The sequence below is a fragment of the Vombatus ursinus genome, unplaced genomic scaffold, assembly GCF_900497805.2.
Source record: "Vombatus ursinus unplaced genomic scaffold, bare-nosed wombat genome assembly UNPS02014813.1, whole genome shotgun sequence".
Classification (NCBI taxonomy): domain Eukaryota; kingdom Metazoa; phylum Chordata; class Mammalia; order Diprotodontia; family Vombatidae; genus Vombatus; species Vombatus ursinus.
In genome coordinates, this window is record NW_020954591.1 from 523,861 (window position 1) to 541,570 (window position 17,710).

Here is a 17,710-nt window from a genome sequence, read left to right on the forward strand (position 1 = left end):
AACCAATGAATCCTCAGTGTGGTCTTCAAACAAAGTTGTTTTTTGGTCTTATTAGTAAAAATCATAATACTTTTTGTGCCCACTCCTTCTAATTTTTGCTTTGACTTTGTACTTATCCTTTCTTTCTTTTAGTTAAAAATCAACTTATTTTTCTCTTTCCTCCCAGTTTCAAATCACCTTCCCTCCCAAAATATTTAGGGTATTTGATTGTTGACCAATAAACATATAACTTGATTAACCTATCCTACACTAAGCATTTCACATATTTTTTTTCTTTCTCTGGCATAGCGCCTATATCGAGAATTATACCACAAATTAAAGGACAAGATTCATACCACTCCGGACACACCTGTAATCCGTCAAGTCAAAAAAACACAGGAAGCTGTCAGTGAAGTATGTCTTTTTCCAGGCTGACGGGCAAGTGGCTGAAATTTAATTCTGAATTCAAAAGTACACTGCTCTTAACATATGTGATTTTCCCCCCTTAGCTGATCTACAAATCTGACTTCTTCAGGATGCAAGGACACATGATCTCCTTGCCATACACACCTCAAGTGCTACATTGCCGCTATGTGGGAGACATCACAAGTGACGTAAGCAGCTCACAGGAGCCCAAGTAGTTAGGGTAGGACTTAGAGAGGGCCATCCTGGTTCAGAGCCTAAGTTTCCATTTCCAGCTACTCTAAGGTATTCCACACGCTCTAAGCAGCTAATATAACTGATGCTCTTCAGAGTTCCTTCTCTCCTTGTTCACATCCTTTCACTTCCCGTGTGGATCTTGCTGGGGAACACTCTTTCCCCAAAGTTTATCAGAAATGATCACATCATCAAAAAGGCCAAGTTGGAAATTTAAAGAACCCTCTTAACCCTTCTGCATGTATCAGAAGACTTGATTTTCCCCCACCCCCATCAATTTATTCTGTAGCATCAATTCCCCCCTCTACCCCTCACCTCATATCATCTAATACCCTTAAATAACTACCTTCCCCTCTTGCAATGTCTGCCTTTCAAAAGCCACACTACTACTGTCCAAGATTCTCTGTGTATACTGTCCCTGTGTAAAATGAGAAAATAATGCCTATGGAGCTATCTCTTAAGCTCAGGGACAGGAGGCTTAAATGAAAGCAACTGTGATTGATTTGACATGAAATAAGCTGGTTAAGTAGAGTCCACAGAGGGAATTAAATTAAAGTAACATGAATCTATAAATATTTGTTAAGTGTTGTCTATTTTGCCGAGCTTTGAACTTTTAACTCTGCCATCTCTATTTCTATTATGGCTTCACAGATTAAGTACAAAGAGGATCTACGGATATTGAAGGGCTTAGGATGCTTCCTCTATGATACCCCTGACATGGTCCGTTCCCGTCACCTGCGTAAGCTTTGGGTAAGCTCCATCCCTACAATATTACATGCCATATTTATGTACCTGATGCAAAAATATGTGTCCTAGTATTGGGCAGAAGCAGGTTACATGCATACAGTTGCTTCTGAGGTAAAAATGTCCCTGAACTAACATAGATAATGAGTTCAACTAATGTGAGAAGAGAGGGAAGAGGTAGCTTTTGCCCACTGGGAAGTGGTATAGGACACATAAAAAGCTTTGTTGTATTTATACCAATTTCTTAATAAATACTTCAGCGGAAAACCTGCCGATGATAGCCATAGAACGGCCAAATAATTATGTATTACCTGCAAGAGACATCTATAGTCTATTATTTTTTTCTAGTCCAACTACCTGTATACTGATAAGGCAAGGAAGGAGAGAGACAAATATAGCGTGGTGCTGGACACACCTGAATACAGAAAAGTGCAAGAGCTGAAGACACATCTGAGTGAGGTGAGAATGCCTTATTTTGCCTCTCAATATGCTGATGCTAAATGGGGAATGCCCACATTACTTTCTTTTTTAAAAAAAATATTTTCATGAACTTAAACATAAACCTTTCAATATAGAAAGCAGAACAAAGAGAAAGGATTATATGTGAAATTATTACTATTACAGATAGCGTATTTTTAAAGTATATATTGAATTTAATACAGTAGTGCCAACACTACCCTTTTTTGTCACTTCCTAAACTGCCTTCTACTGTCTTCTATGTATTTTAAATTATTCATTGACTTTTCTTTTGTCTTTATTTTTGCATTGTTATCACTGCCTCCCGTTCTCCTCAATTCTCCTCCTCCCTCCAAAAAGCTTTTTTATAATAAATAAGTTTATAGTCAAATAAACCTATGATACTTCCAAATAGTTTGTAATTTCACTCTCTCATGATCTTTGTCCATGCAGAAGTCCTTAACACTGTTAAATGCCCCTCCTCTGCCACTACCTAACTGTGACATGTTAAGCAAATTAATTGACTTCATTAGGCCTCAATGTCCTCAACTGTAAGAAAGGGATAATAGCTGCCCTACTTAGTGAATAAGGAAGGAATTATAAAGATAAAATGAAAGAAGAACAGAAAGGGCTTTAGAAAGTTGAAAGTATTACATAAATGTAAGATGTGCTTGTGTTACTGATTGTTAATGGGAAAAAGACATAATTATCAAGGCAGTCCATCATCTGTTCATTTTATTGCCCTATCAGCTTATCTTAATGAAGTTAAAGCCTAAAGAATATCAACAGCTGGGTTAGCTCATCTTTTTCAATAGCTCTGACAATTTCTGATTAGGAATGATTTCTATTCTTAGACTTACGAATATTATATGTGTGTGTAGTCATACAGATATCATCACATATATATGTATACACACACATATGTGACCAGCCCACTAGTTTAAGACTCTCCATACTTACCTAGACAGGTTCTCAAAAACAGACATATCCCATTCATCCCCTTCCTAGCAGGAGAGAATTAGTCAGAGCTTTTATTCCATTGTCACAGCCTTTAAGTACCCAGGGTCACCTCTATTATACCAAGAGGCATAAAAGGACCATTGTCATAGAAGACGTCAACAAGGAATACAAATAGGAGAGAGGTTCCCTTTACATGGCCAAATCATGCAGTTTCTCTTGGTTGTAGATTAACAATGTATTAATTAAATCCAAAACACTTCAAAACTTCCTAAAAGAGAACTATAATCATATAAAAAAGTTAATACTACTATCCATATAGAAAAGACTAAGTGATTGTCCAGACTATGGTATGTAGGTGATTGACCAAGCTGTAAGGTTGGTCCATCTGGACACACATTTTGGGCAGATGAACAGTGAATTGGCCCAGCAATGAATAGGAGGTGGAGGACTAGAGAGAGAGAGAGAGAGAGAGAGAGAGAGAGAGAGAGAGAATAAGCATTCATTATATGCTAAGCTCTAGGAATAAAATATAAGCAAGCAAGAAAGTCTCTGACCTAAAGGAGCTTACATTCTAATGGAGGAAGACAATATATAACAGGATGCTGGAAAAGGAGGTTTGGAAATGATGGCATGGCTTAGTAATGGCCAAGGAGTGAGGTGGATTGCGTTTAGAAACTTACACAGTGCTTTTAGGGATCCCTGATAAAAAACTCCACCTTTTAACATCAATGTTCTTCCAGTAATGATGTCTACTTCCTAAGAATTAAAATTATAGGTCACACAAAGAGCAAGTTGAGACATACAATAGGTTTTAGTAAGCAGCAGCATATTTATTACCAGTGAAGAATTGTACAGGAAAACTGTATAAAAGATTATTAAATATATGAAGGTTTTGAAAATGGAGTAGGCTAAACACATAGTTAGAGCAAGGGAAAAACCGATGAACAATCATGTGCTTCTTTGGTATCCATTCAACATCAAGAGATCTAAAGGAAAGTCCTTAACTTGGGTGAATTACCCTGCCTCCCCTAGTGGATGATACATGAGAAAATATGGAGAAGAATCACACAGGATGAGAAAGCATAGATAAGTTGCCATCTATTGAGGAGAGTTCCTATATTAATTACTTGTCTTTTGTTTCTATGATTAGTCAATGTGATTGCTCTTCATTTGTTTTTATTCACTTAGTTTTCATTCAATCCTACTATCTTTCTCTTCTGTTCAATTTAGTTCAATAAATGTTAGATTAAAAAATTGCTAACAAACGTTGATAATGCCTTATTTTATGTTTAGCTGGTATACAGAGCTGTAGGAAAGAAGCAGAAATCAATATTTACTTCAATTCTTGATACTCCTGACTTTTTAAGAGCCAAGAAAGGACAGAAGCTTCAGAGTCAGGTGAGAAAACTTAATGGGAAATATAGCATAATAATCATGCCCCATTGAAGGTTACCAGTGAGACCCATATAACTAATGTGAGTTTAACTATCTGCTTCTGATGCCAACCCACTAGTTTACTCCCTGGATGTTCATTTTTGGCTTCTATAGCTATGTTCCTCTTAAAATGGAGGGAGGCGGGGGGCAGCACCATATTTTAGGATAACAGGTAATGCTGCTTCTTGTGCTTCTAAATACTCTGTTATAGCCTCCCTAGACTACCTTTGCCATTGGATGAATTATCTATTGACTCCTACACAGTATCTTAGAATGTTTCGATTAGCTTCACAAAGACTATACACAGACAAATTAAACTGCATTCTACATACCCAGACATAGATTGATAAGCGATGTTCCTTGTGGAAGATATAGTGGACAATAACTATCTTATCCTCCTTTCATTCCTTAAAAGATGGCCCTCCAAGGATAATTTTCAATATGGAAGTCCACATTTCAATAATTCAAAAGATCCCTGATTCCTTAGTGTAGAAGATAACTTCTTTATATCTGAGTAAACAATAATAGTGGATTTCAGTGGCTAAAAAAAAAAGAATCATCACCTGGTGGCCAACCATATGGTGAAGACTCTCTCCAAACTTAGCTAGGCTGGTCCTATGATTATAAATATACATTCTGTTGCTAGGTTAATACTCTAAGACTATCCTGTTTCTTAGGGTTTGCTGCCCATGGCAGTAGAAATATTTGAGAATGGGTGAGAATGACTATGTTGGGGGAGAGGGACAGAGAAGAGAAAAAAGGGGTAGTTTGTCCTATTTAAATCTATGAAAAAATAAAGTTATGATGAGAAGCTAGTTCATAGAACCTCAATCAATGTCACCTGTGTGCATTTCGGGCTATGAAGAGAATGAAAGAACATACTAAAAGTGCCACAATGCCAATTACAATATTCTAATGAGACTTTATCCCTTTCCTCTGATTTTTATAGTATCTGTATGTTGAATTGGCCACCAAAGAGAGACCTCATCATCATGCTGGTAACCAGACTAAAGCCTTAAAGCATGCTAGAGATGTGAAGGACATGGTCAGTGAGGTAAGATGGAAAATCAACACTACTACAAATGAAGACATAGTTATAAAAGATAGTAGGATATTACTTAGTTCATTAAAATCTTCACCATCAAGCATCTACTCATAGTCACTTATGAAGAGTGCTTAGCTTGAGTTAAAAAGTAAAAAGTATATCTAAGCTCTTAAATATGAAGTATAACATTCCTAAGGCTTTGAAATTGGTATGACACACCTCTGTGGCAGAGGTTGCAATGGATGAAAGTACTTGAACCTAAGTCTAAAGCCTTCTCTCTGTTTTGTTCTTTAGAAAAAGTACAAAATTCAGTATGAAAAAATGAAGGACAGGTATACTCCTGTCCCTGACACTCCAATCCTCATCAGAGCTAAAAAGGCTTACTGGAATGCCAGTGATGTAAGTATCCTAGAAATTTGTTCTTTTCTTCCTCGTTCCTGCTCTGCTATAATGGGATAGGACTGGGGTTGAAGCACACTCAATAAAATAGCTAGGCTAACACGTTAAAATAATCAAACCATTTCTATGTTTCTAATGCCTATCACATAGCTCATATCATACAACTAACATAAAGATGAATGAAGCCAGGCCAGTGAGCAGAAAACACAGCTGAGAGGGAGTTTCTGGATATGCAGCTGCTCTCCATGCTAATGTAGATGAAATTTGGATTCTCAAAGTGTCTTAATATCATTTGGTAAGGAGAACTGTCTGTTTCTGAGTATTAGAATGGATGATAATGTTTAAATGACATTAATATGTTGACTCCACTAATTATTCTAACCTCTTGGTGCCTGCAAGTAACTTTCTAAGATGATAAGTTTTAGTGCAGTTGCTGATCTGCTTTGGTGGAAGGGATTTCCTCACTGAGACTTCCCTTATACCAATAAAATTATAGGCATAAACCAAATACATATACACATACATACATATACAAGTTGACCATATAGAGATAGTCATAGAGACTAAACCCATGACTTCATTGCCATAAAGGAAGTCCTAAGCAAAGAAACTCCCTGTACCAATGTTGGTTAGCACCTTCCCTAAAGCTTATAGTCTTAGAGAGTTGTCTCTGACAAGAAAATCTCAAAATGGGGTCACAAAGAGTCATACACGACTGAAACAACTGAATAACAAACAAAACTAGAGGTTAAATGATTTACCCAGGGTCACAGATCCGGGATGCGTTAGAGGCAAAACTTAAACTCAAATCCTCCCTACTTTGAGTCCAGCTCTCTATCACTACTCCATGCTCAGGTAAAATATTCACATTTTGAATAATGAAGAACACTAACTCACGTGATCATAAACTCAGTGTTTGAAGAGACCTAAAAAGTCACCTAATCCAGCCCACACATTTTACAGATAAGGAAATAAGATTAGAGAAGAGAAGTAACTTGTTTAAGTCACACAGGTAATAAGTGAAGAGGTGGAATTCAAACCCACATTGGCTGACTCCAAATCCATTTTTTCCTGCTGTGTCAAAATCATCAAAGGATAGACTCTTTACCAAAGTCGAATTTTAGTACCCAAGCTTAGATGTACTATACCCAATAATCCCAGAATCACATCAACAATATCGATTGAAGCCATTGGGTTATAAATTGAGCCCTTTTCCCTGCTTCCCCTCTGCCCCTAAGTTCATCATAGTACACTCCCCTTTTTGGGATTTCTTGGCACCCAGAGTTAGGTGTCATTCTCTGCTGGGAATGCAAGGAGAAAATATTCCTAGGCAGATCCTAATATTCCTTAGGGTGTAGCAAATTGGGGAACTGACCTCAGGACCCATGATTTATGGAGTCTGTGTATTGTGGGACAACTAGACTTTTAGGGATGCAACTGATGGGGAATAGCAAGTGGCATTACCAGCTACCCTGAAAAGAAGGCACACATAAATAAACTCTCTTTATCTACACACCCCTCTTAGGTTATTTGTGACTCTTTTGCTACTTGTCTCTCACCCCACCCACCACACTCTTCCCTTTCAAAACTATATTCAATGTACAATTAAACAGATTTCTCTTATATAAAAATATTAGAGTGGGATGCTTGGTATGCTTTGTCCTAAAGGCTTGTACCTCATAGTGAGATAAATGTTCCCAGAGTCTGGATGGTGGCTAGGCTAAGAAACCATAACCCTCCAAAAAGAATTACAGTATATGGATGACATCTAGAAAACAAGTGGGCACAGTTACCCATGACCATTACAGTGAATATCTGTTTTCATTCCTGGAAGAATATCTAACCAACTTGCATAATGGCCAAGGTGAAAAATAAAAGCAGACATAATTCTTTTTATGAGAATCTGCTAAGAATACAAGAGATCCAGCTTTATATAGTACACTTGGTTGGGTCTAAAATCTGTCCAAACACAAGAAGAAATCACAATCCTGTTTTAGGATCAATGACTTTGGGTGAAAGTGCAAAACTACAAAACCAAACCTAAAGTTGACATTTAATGTGACCTAGAATCATGACCACAGCTCCAGAAAGGGATTGTCCGAGCCCAAGACTAAAGGTGTTTGTGCCCAGTGTTACGTTTCAGGCTTAATGATCCCATTTTTCCCCTTTCCAACTGAGTTTTGTTCAGACCTACAGTAAGGTTATTCAGGTCTAAACCCATGAAAAAATGTTTATGCTGGAGAGAGCCCTACAAGGTTAATTTGGATGCCTGTTTATGACATATGTACCTCTCTCTTTGCAGTTACGCTACAAAGAGACATTCCACGCCACTAAAGGGAGATACCACACTGTGAAGGATGCCCTGGACATTGTCTATCACCGCAAGGTCACAGACGACATCAGCAGTGTATGTCCTTATTTTCTTCTTTTTCACATTTCCTCAAGCTTTCTTCTTATACCTCTTAATTAGAGATGCTGTCTTGTAGCTGCCCACCCTGGCAATACTAGAAACTCATCACAATTTAACACTCACTCTTTCTAAAAATAACTGAATGGAGGGGGAAAAACCAAACTGGTCAATGGGTGAGTCATGGTTTCTTTTAACCCTGGGAAAGAATCATTCACTTTCTTTGTGTTTCTGCTGCAGGTGAAATACAAGGAGAACTATATGAACCAACTAGGAATCTGGTTGTCAATTCCAGATCGCCCAGAACACTACCACCACCGGGCCGTCACTGATGCCATCAGTGATGTGAGTCTTTAAATCTTTATTTTTGTTTATAAACAAATATTTATGTATGTGTTATCTCTGCCTATGTCATTAGTGATTCAAATTTCTGTAATTTTAAAAATTCTCAAGTTTTAAAGATGAAGAAAGCTAAATAACCTACCTGTAACTGAATTAAGCAAAGGAGAAATAAAAGTTAAATTGACAAGACTTTTTTTCTTCTAAACCAACCTTTAGCCTTCTAAGAAACAGCTGTTCTGTGCTGACTTATTTTAGCATGGCTTGAGAGATAATTAAAATTGTTTTGATCCCCTATGTAAGTGACAAATTCCATGCAGTCATTGCGTGACACCATGGAATAATATTTAACATATGAGTGAATCACTTGTTCTATGATTAAAAAAAATGTGAAGAGAAAAAGGCAAAATTTTTTCTTGGCCTTTAATTATTCATATCACTCTACTTATATAGACTAGTGTCAAGCCATATTCATGTAGATATTTAGAAGCGTTTTCATGGTGGTTTGTTTTTAGGTTAAATACAAAGAAGACTTGACATGGCTTAGGGGCATTGGTTGCTATGCCTATGATACTCCTGACTTGATGTTGGCAGAACAGAACAAGACTCTTTATAGCAAGGTATGTCTATCTTTATGACACTTAGACCATTGTCATTTTATTTTTGACAAAAATTTAGGACACAGAAGATTTCTCATTAGCTATTTGACCAAAAGGGGAAAAAAGGAAGAGTTCCCTACACAAAATTAAAGAGAATCCAGTAAAGCATCCAATGGCATATTCAGGGACCACTAAGCAAAGATTATAACTAGTCATTTGAAAACATATTCTCAAATCAACTTTATAGTCCATAATGTGAAAAGAACACAAATAATTAAGAAATTCAGGGGAGGAGGGAGAGGTGAATTAGTTACCATAGTGGCTCACAGATGGGTGGCAGCTTTTAATTTTAATTAATTAATCCTTCTAACTAGTTGCTAAACTCAATTGTTTCAGAAGCAGTACATGTGTTCAGTTTTGATACCCTGAGCAAAATTCTATAATTCTGCCTTTCCAGATCTAAAGAGCGAAGGAACAAACGTTTATTAAATGCCTATTCATGGCCAGGCACTGTGCTAAGTATTTTACAAATACTTTCTCATTTAATTCTCACAACAACCCAGAAAGGGAGGTGTTATTATTATCCTCATTTTACAGATGAGGAAATTAAAGCAAATAGAGATTAGGTGACTTGCCCAGGATCACCCAGATAGTAAGTATCGGAGGGTAGATTTGAATTTAGCTCTTTCTGAAACCAGGCTCAGCTCTCTATCCACTATGCCACCTAGATGTCTTTTAAGATTACATGCCTATTCCTACCCTCACTTCCAAACCCTCCGATAGGATACTTGCCAATTGTTCAATCTCCTAGGGAAATTCTGTATTAGAGACCTGGACTACTATGACCAGTTATACTAATCTAATGAAAGGGAATCTTAATCCATCTCTACATGACAATTCCAGTATTTACTTCTTCTTAATATGCCATGGGGAAATTACTCTGTGAGTATCCATGCTATCTAGCAAAGATAAAGAGGTTATTTTATACTGCTACCTAGCTGTGTGACCTTGGGCAAATCACTTAAACTCCTGAGCCTCAGGTTCCTTATCTGTAAAATGGTAGCATTAGACTATGTAATAGTTAAGGTCTCTAACTTCTAATATAATTATCTATAACTAAATTCAGTGAAGAGGGCAGCTAGGTGGTACAGTGGATAGAGTACTGGGCCTGGAGTCAGGAAGATTCATCTTCTTCGGTTCAAGTCTGGCTTCAGACATTTACTAACTGTGTGACCTGGGCAAGTTACTTAATCTTGTTTGCCTCAGTTTCCTCATCTATAAAATAAGCTGGAGAAGAAAATGGCAAACGACTCTGCCAAGAAAACCCAAAATGGGGTAACAAAGAGTCAGACACAACTGAAAAAAGACTCAACAACAAACTCAAGTGAAAACTGTATTCATGTGAATGGATTCAAAAAGAAACACCCCTTTGAGTACTTGAGGCCTTCTCTTGAAGTCAAAGATAATCATTATGGGCAGTGGAGGGAAAGAAATAGGGCTTGAATATATTTTGCCTAAAGTGGGAGATAGATCTATTATTAAGTCAGCTAGTTCATGAAAAAATGTCTTTTCAGGCTAGTCTTCAGGGTCTATAGGTGAGAGCTCATTTTATTCACTAAATTAAATAATAAATAGACTTTTATTATAAGTTATGCTTAAGAATTTCTTTTTTAGCATCCTACATCACAGTATGTTTAAAATGACAACTTTCTGTTTGCTTTCTCTAGTACAAGTACAAGGAATTGTTTGAAAAAACAAAGTCTAATTTCAAGTACATAGCTGACTGTCCAATTAATAAGCATTTCAAATATGCTACTCAACTTATGGATGAGGTAAGTATGACCTTTTCAGACTAGACCTTTTTATTCCCCGTAAGTATCCTCGGCTTCTTTATTGAAATGAACTGAAATAATAGCGACAGAAAAGGAAAGAGCAGATGAAAAGCAAGGGAGAAAGAATATCCGTGATGCCACTAACCAATGGGATCTACAAATATATTCCATAGACAGTAGGAAAGGGCATATTCAGAAGCTAGTGGAGCCTGCTGAAAAATCCTCCACTTGGGCTGAAATACTGGTAGCATAGTCCTGATGCTTAAAAAGAAAGTTTAGTAAAACATAAGGATTAAACTACTAACCTGCAGAGTTGTGGTAAAACTTGGCCATTTGCCACTGGGTCTTACTAGGTAGCTTTTTCTCCTGCTTTGTTCAGATATTTAGTTGAAATAATAAGTCTTTGTAAAGAGAAACAAAGACTGAGGTATTAATAGAGCAAAAAAACTAGTGATGTGAGCTTAAGCATAGGATTTGAGTCAGAGACCCCAGAACTCTCAGAATAATACTGGTTGACTGACCGGTTTAATATTACTTGTAGTACAGTAGTCTGATCGATTGCAATGTCAATAGTCAGAGATTTCTCTAGCATGATAATTGTGGTCTATGACTTTATATTTCTTCTTATTCTTATTCTTTGTCCAGAGAGAAAGCCATTTGACAAAAAGAATTTACCAGTATACTCTGTTAACCCTTCCTCCGTCAATCCAACCATTTGTGTATGCTTATTAAGTTAACTTTAAAATAAAATCTTCGGAATTTTCAGCCATTCCTGGACTTACAACTGGATAGTTTTATTTTTAATTTTCTGTTTTTCCTTTTTTGTAGAGGTGGCTTATAAGTAAAAGAGAAAGGTTAAAATGATGATAGACATACTAATTGCTTGAAAAATTGAAGATGTAGCCTATTTCTTTTATTAGTTCATTAATTTGGTTTGCTGAGCACTTATTTCATCTTTATTAAGATTCTCTGCCTGTGAGATTCTGAAGGAACCCTGCCAACCTTTCTTACTGGTGTGCAAAGAAAAAGCAATAGCATTTTCCAAAATTTTATTTGCATATGGATAAAATGAACTATTGCCAGAAACCTCAGGCTTATTCTTGAATAATTACAGGATTTTATTGATGCTTAGCTTTTTGGCACTTACAGTCCCAAACTGTAACTGATAGGGTGCCAGGCATTATTTTAAATAGAGAATAAGGAATAATGAAATCTGGCATTGCTAATGGCATTATAATTAAAGATGGTATATGTGTAGGTACAAAGTACTTGTATTTCAGTGTCACTGAAACCCTACACATCCATCCCACACCCCAAGTCTTCTTCAGACAGAAATTCTATTCACTTAACTCTGTCTCCTTTAGTCCACAGAAGGGTTCAAAAAACCTCTCCTGGAATTGTTAGGTTTCATGACATCTAGAGTTTATATCTAGAGACATATCTCCATACCCTTGAAATTGTGTACTTGTTATAATCTGATATGCTATTCTGAGCAGAAAAAATACAGAGCTGATTATGAGCAGCGGAAAGATAAGTACAGCCTTGTTGTGGACGAGCCTAGACATCTGCTGGCTAAGACCGTAGGCGAACAAATAAGTCAGGTATTGTAACAGTGCCGGCCAAGATGGCTCTGACAGTGCTGTTCTCCTAATTCTCCATGAGATGTTCGTCATGTCTGCAGCCAAGGATGTCATAGGGTTCTGCCTATGATATTGAACTGTTCTGTTCCTGCGTCCTCCAACAATATCTGTTCAGCCACCCAAATAGCACACAAGCTCTTTGAGTGAGCCAATTCATGCTCTGCGTACTCTCACCTGATGTGGGGAAGTAGAAAAGGGAAGCATTAACTTGGAAAATGTCTTCCTCCTCTGACTGGGCTGCAATTTGTTAGGGCAAATCTTAACTTTCCTGCCACTAATTACTTTGAGTTTCAAAGGAAAGAAAAAAAAGTAAAGAAAAAAGGGGATAGAATGACATTATTATTGATGTTTATAATTTCTCTGATTTATTTTTAAAAAGCAAGTTCATTGGTACCATAAGTAAAACTTCATTAGTGGTATTAGTCACCACTTCTAAAATCATAAGTGGTCAGCTGAAAATACTGAAGCCTTTCCACTTGGTGGCCCAATAAATTACTTAGTACCTTTACCCATCCCCATCTATGTGAGTACGTAAAGTGTTTCTGCCTACATCTCTTCACTCTGAAGTGACTGGGATATAGTGCTATGTTCTTCCCTGTCTTCATAAGTCTCTCTTGTGCTTCACTGCTCTTTGTATGGACAGAAAAAATATAAATCTAGTGCCAAGATGTTTCTACGACACGGATGTAATGAAATTCTGCGTCCAGATATGTTGACTGCACTCTACAATACATACATGTGGAGCCAGGTAATGTTTTGTGTGATGCAGAATCGTTTTAGGCCTTTTCATTCTTTGATTTTTAAGCTATCATTCTCTCTTCATCTCATCACTTTTTTCATTCCATAAAACTACATAAATGATCATTTCTCATGCTATGACTGATGGTGAAGCTGCCATAGTAATCTTCTCTATGGAATGGGCCAACTACCATTTGTCCCTCTTGGAATTCTTAGCAAACCAAAAACTAGAGGTTCTTTCAAACTGAGCATTGAAATTGATATTTTGACAAATTCACTTTCTATAATTTTGTCCTAAATAGATGAAAACATTCTTTGAGAACTGACTTCATCAAGGGATAGATTCATCAACCTTTATGTTTCTATTCGACTTTTTCTCTTTGTTACTTCTGAGTTACAATACCAGCTGGGAGAAAAGAGAATTGTAATGTGACTCTTTCAATAACTCACATATTTATGGCTTCCTGGAGTGAGCTCCGTTTGCTAATGTTTAAATCATACAAATTCCACCACTGGTATCTATATCCCTCATGAACAATGGTTTCCAACATCATTGATTAAAAGACACTGCTTCAAGGCCAATTGAAATACATAGCATTCCATTCTGGTACTATCTGAAATTTTGGCTTAAAACATTGGAGAACAGTGACTATGCACACCAAGAGACTGAGATGAAAATGTTCATAATTAAATTAAATTTTAGAGCTCCCAGATGGACAAAGAAAGATTTTTTCAGTTGATTACAGAGACAAACTAAAATATATTTTTTTTCACTTTGTGGTCCTATGAACCCAGTAAGGGTTATAAACTCTCTCTGTAAGCAGCCTGCTCTCAGGAGCTCATTTCTTTGTTCAAGTGTGGTCATCAAATGTTTGTGCTTATAGTCTTGTCACCGTGTCATACATACTGCTTAATATCGCTTGTGTGCATGGAAAATTATTTACTCTGTGACTATCAAATTCCAAAGGTATATTTGCATGCTACTGAGAATGAGATTTATTAGGAATAGTAATAGCTAACCCCTTTCCCATAGTCATGGTATTCATTTTTTTTAATATCTCTATTTCATAACTAAGTTGAACAGTCATTCCTTAACAAGACTTATACATGAGACTTACCTCTGACAACAGTGTGATCAAGAGCAAGTCACATGACCTTTTAGTGTCTCTGGCAGCTTTCTAAGACAACAGTGTCAAATCTTTTGTTCTCAGGACTCCTTTATACTCTTGCAATTTTTTTTTTTTTTTTGGTGAGGCAATCAGGGTTAAGTGACTTGCCCAGGGTCACACAGCTAGTAAGTGTCAAGTGTTTGGTCTGAGGCTGGATTTCAACTCAGGTCCTCCTGAGTCCAAGGCAGGAGCTCTATACACTGCACCGCCTAGCTGCCCCTACTCCTTTATACTCTAAAAAATTATAGAGAACCCCAAAGACCATCTGCTTATGTAGATTACATCTTATCCATATTTACCGTATTAGAAATTCAAATATCTTAGTTTTCTTGAGAGTTCTGGCTCTGTTTCTTAGTACTGACTTTTTATTCTTCTCCATCATTAGATCAAGTACAAGAAAAACTATGAGATGACAAAGGACAAATTTACGTCTGTGGTGGATACTCCAGAACATTTGCGTACTACAAAAGTCAACAAACAAATCAGTGATGTGAGTAGGAAGACTCCTGAATGCTGCCGCTAAGACTCAAACCCTATAAAAATAGAAGGTCTTAGAGTATGATGTGCTGGGAAAGTCTTCCAAAGTTCCTATTCCTTGCATTAAGCCAGCTGAAGTGAAAAATGGCATACAGAATTTTTCAGTGCAAAGTGATTGGTGTAGAGGTATGATCTTTCTGACTCAACCCCTATGTTTTTTGTACCATCCAGATTCTTTACAAGTTGGAATATAACAAAGCCAGACCCAGAGGCTATACCACCATCCATGACACCCCCATGTTACTGCATGTTCGCAAAGTGAAAGACCGAATCAGCGATGTAAGTACGGGAGTGACTTTTAGGCCATGTCATCTTGAATTCTGTAATTCTATGGTGTGGGTAACAGGTCAAACTCTCTTTATGAAAAGCAGCAGTATGGTACAGGGGAAAGGGCACTGACTGGAATTGGAGGGCCTGGGTTCAAATCACTTCTCTGACTTTTGCTATTTTTGTTACCTTGGGAAAGTCATTTAACCCAGCTGGGTCTCAGTTTCCTCAACTATAAAATGAGGAAGGTTGAATTAGACAGCTGCTGAGGTCCTTTTCAGCCTTAGGTCTGTGACCTGTAACCTTTGGTTAAAATATAAAATCAATAGTTTAATATCCTAATTTGAGAGAAAGGAATTAAGATGCCTTTTCTGGCATACAACTTGGTTTCATAATTCATCGATCTAGACTTCCTGATTAAGGGATCTAGGTTCAATTTAAAGAATAACTTCCTGGGGACAGCTAGATGGTGCAGTGGCTAGAGCACAGGCCCTGGAGTCAGGAGGACATGAGTTCAAATCTGGCCTCAGACACATAACACTCACTAGTTGTGTGACTCTGGGCAAGTCACTTAACCCTACTTAACCCACTTCCTGGCTTTAATAGAACTAAGAGAATAGAAAACTTTAAAAGAATTAGATTAATAAAGGTGGGTACACTAATAACAGCAAGAAGTGGAAGCTAACTAATAGCTGAGTTACAGCAGCCGAATAAAGATAAAGCGAACTATAAAAAATTTATACAAAGACTTGAAAAGCATAGTGCTTGGAGACCATTTAGTTTAGGAAAATAGTCCCACATACCCTCAATTGCCTTAGAAGTCATCATATTAAGGAATAGTACAATAATTCTTGTCTAAATGATATCTTCAAGTTATCAAGAAAAACGTAAATTCAGTGCAATATAGCCTATTTAAGAAGGAAGATACATGTAAGGTGCATTTAAGAGAGACTTTTCATGCAAAATGATTGAAACTTTTTAAAGTGACACATAAAGGTTTAATTAGTTACACCCAGAAATTAATTTACGTGGAATACAACTTTTCCCAACAATATGGATAAGTGAAATAGTATAGTAGCTCATTACAAACAGGGGGACTTGCATCAGAATCTATAGAGATGTTGGGAGCTGTCAGTAAACATTATTATCTGCAAAAAGAGAGGTAAGAGGGAAAAAAACCTTCCCTTCCTTCTGGAGTCCTCAGGATTTCCTGGTTTATTGTAGTTGAACTGTGTTCACATTGATTACCACCAGCAAGAAACTATATGCTCTGTCTCCATGTCCCATATTAGATGGTATGGGTTAAAATCACCATTAAGAAAGAAGATGATAGCTAGCTAGCATCTTATAGTAGCTAGCTTTTATACAGCACTTTAAGGTGTGCATAACACTTTGCAAATATCATGTCATTTAATTATTGCAACAGCCCCAGGGAAGTAAGTGCTATTATTATCCTCGTTTTGCAGATGAGGTAACTGAGGCAGATAGAGACTAAGATGCCAAATTTGAACTTAGGTCTTTCTAACTCCATGTCGAGAGTTCTATCCACTGTACCACTTAGTTGCCTGTGATTCTATGATACTAAGATCTTACTTACTTGGAAGTTACTTAACCATGAAATTAATCTAACTGGAACATAGCCAAAAGAAAAAAACCCACCAGAAAATCAACAAATAAGGCTATTGAGAAGCTAAAATCAATGTCATATACAGTTATCCCTTCCACGACAAGGAGATTAGAGGTGCAGTGCCCCCATGATCTGGAAAATCTGTGTAAAAATTTTGGGCCCTCCCTTTTTCTTTTTCTTTTTCTTTTTCTTTTTCTTTGTCTTTAATGTTTACATTAAAAGATAAAATATGTTGATACTGTACAATACTATACATATATTTTATGCATTTCTGAGTTTCTAAACGTTTTCTGTGTCATCTGTGGCTTCTACAAAACTCCCAAAAAAATCCCATTTAATTTCTTATGCTGACCACAATATTGAAACCTCGATGGGGAAAATCACAATGTGAAAGGGTAACTGTATCTTACTCACTGAGGAGCCATTTGGACCCTGTGAACCAAGGTCTCAATTCTGACTCCAGAAGCTCCAGTTGCTTCCTGCAATTGACGTTTCCCCTCATGAAAATTTTTATATTAGAGTTAAGCTTTTTATTATTTGTTTCTAAAGCCTTGATAAGCTGCTTTACATAAATTGCTCTGGCTAATTATGTCTCCTCTTACAGCTGAAATACAAAGAAGCGTACCACAGGACTAAGTCTAATTGCACCATTGAACCTGATGCAGTTCATATAAAGGCAGCCAAGGATGCCTACAAAGTAAACACTAATGTAAGTCCCAGTACATTCATTGCCTAATGGTGAATAATCCTTTGCATTGGTATTGGCAAAACTCAAGCCCATGAGCTTTTTCTTTGAGTGTCTTTTCAGGTTATCGAGCTTTCAGTTCCGGAAACAAATTATGTGAACTTGCAGTTTACACTGAAATGAATTATTACATTTG

General features: G+C 37.0%; 1 protein-coding gene across 1 annotated transcript in view; it reads left to right on the forward strand.

Annotated features, from left to right (window-relative positions):
- NEB (nebulin) overlaps positions 1 to 17,710 on the forward strand; it is a 216,264-nt gene that overhangs the window by 155,238 nt on the left and 43,316 nt on the right. The window contains 16 exon segments of the mRNA XM_027877594.1: positions 289 to 393; positions 489 to 593; positions 1,288 to 1,386; positions 1,729 to 1,839; positions 4,090 to 4,194; positions 5,180 to 5,284; positions 5,570 to 5,674; positions 7,977 to 8,081; positions 8,322 to 8,426; positions 8,936 to 9,040; positions 10,747 to 10,851; positions 12,348 to 12,452; positions 13,135 to 13,239; positions 14,784 to 14,888; positions 15,107 to 15,214; positions 17,434 to 17,538. Coding sequence (XP_027733395.1) covers positions 289 to 393; positions 489 to 593; positions 1,288 to 1,386; positions 1,729 to 1,839; positions 4,090 to 4,194; positions 5,180 to 5,284; positions 5,570 to 5,674; positions 7,977 to 8,081; positions 8,322 to 8,426; positions 8,936 to 9,040; positions 10,747 to 10,851; positions 12,348 to 12,452; positions 13,135 to 13,239; positions 14,784 to 14,888; positions 15,107 to 15,214; positions 17,434 to 17,538 — 1,683 coding nt within the window.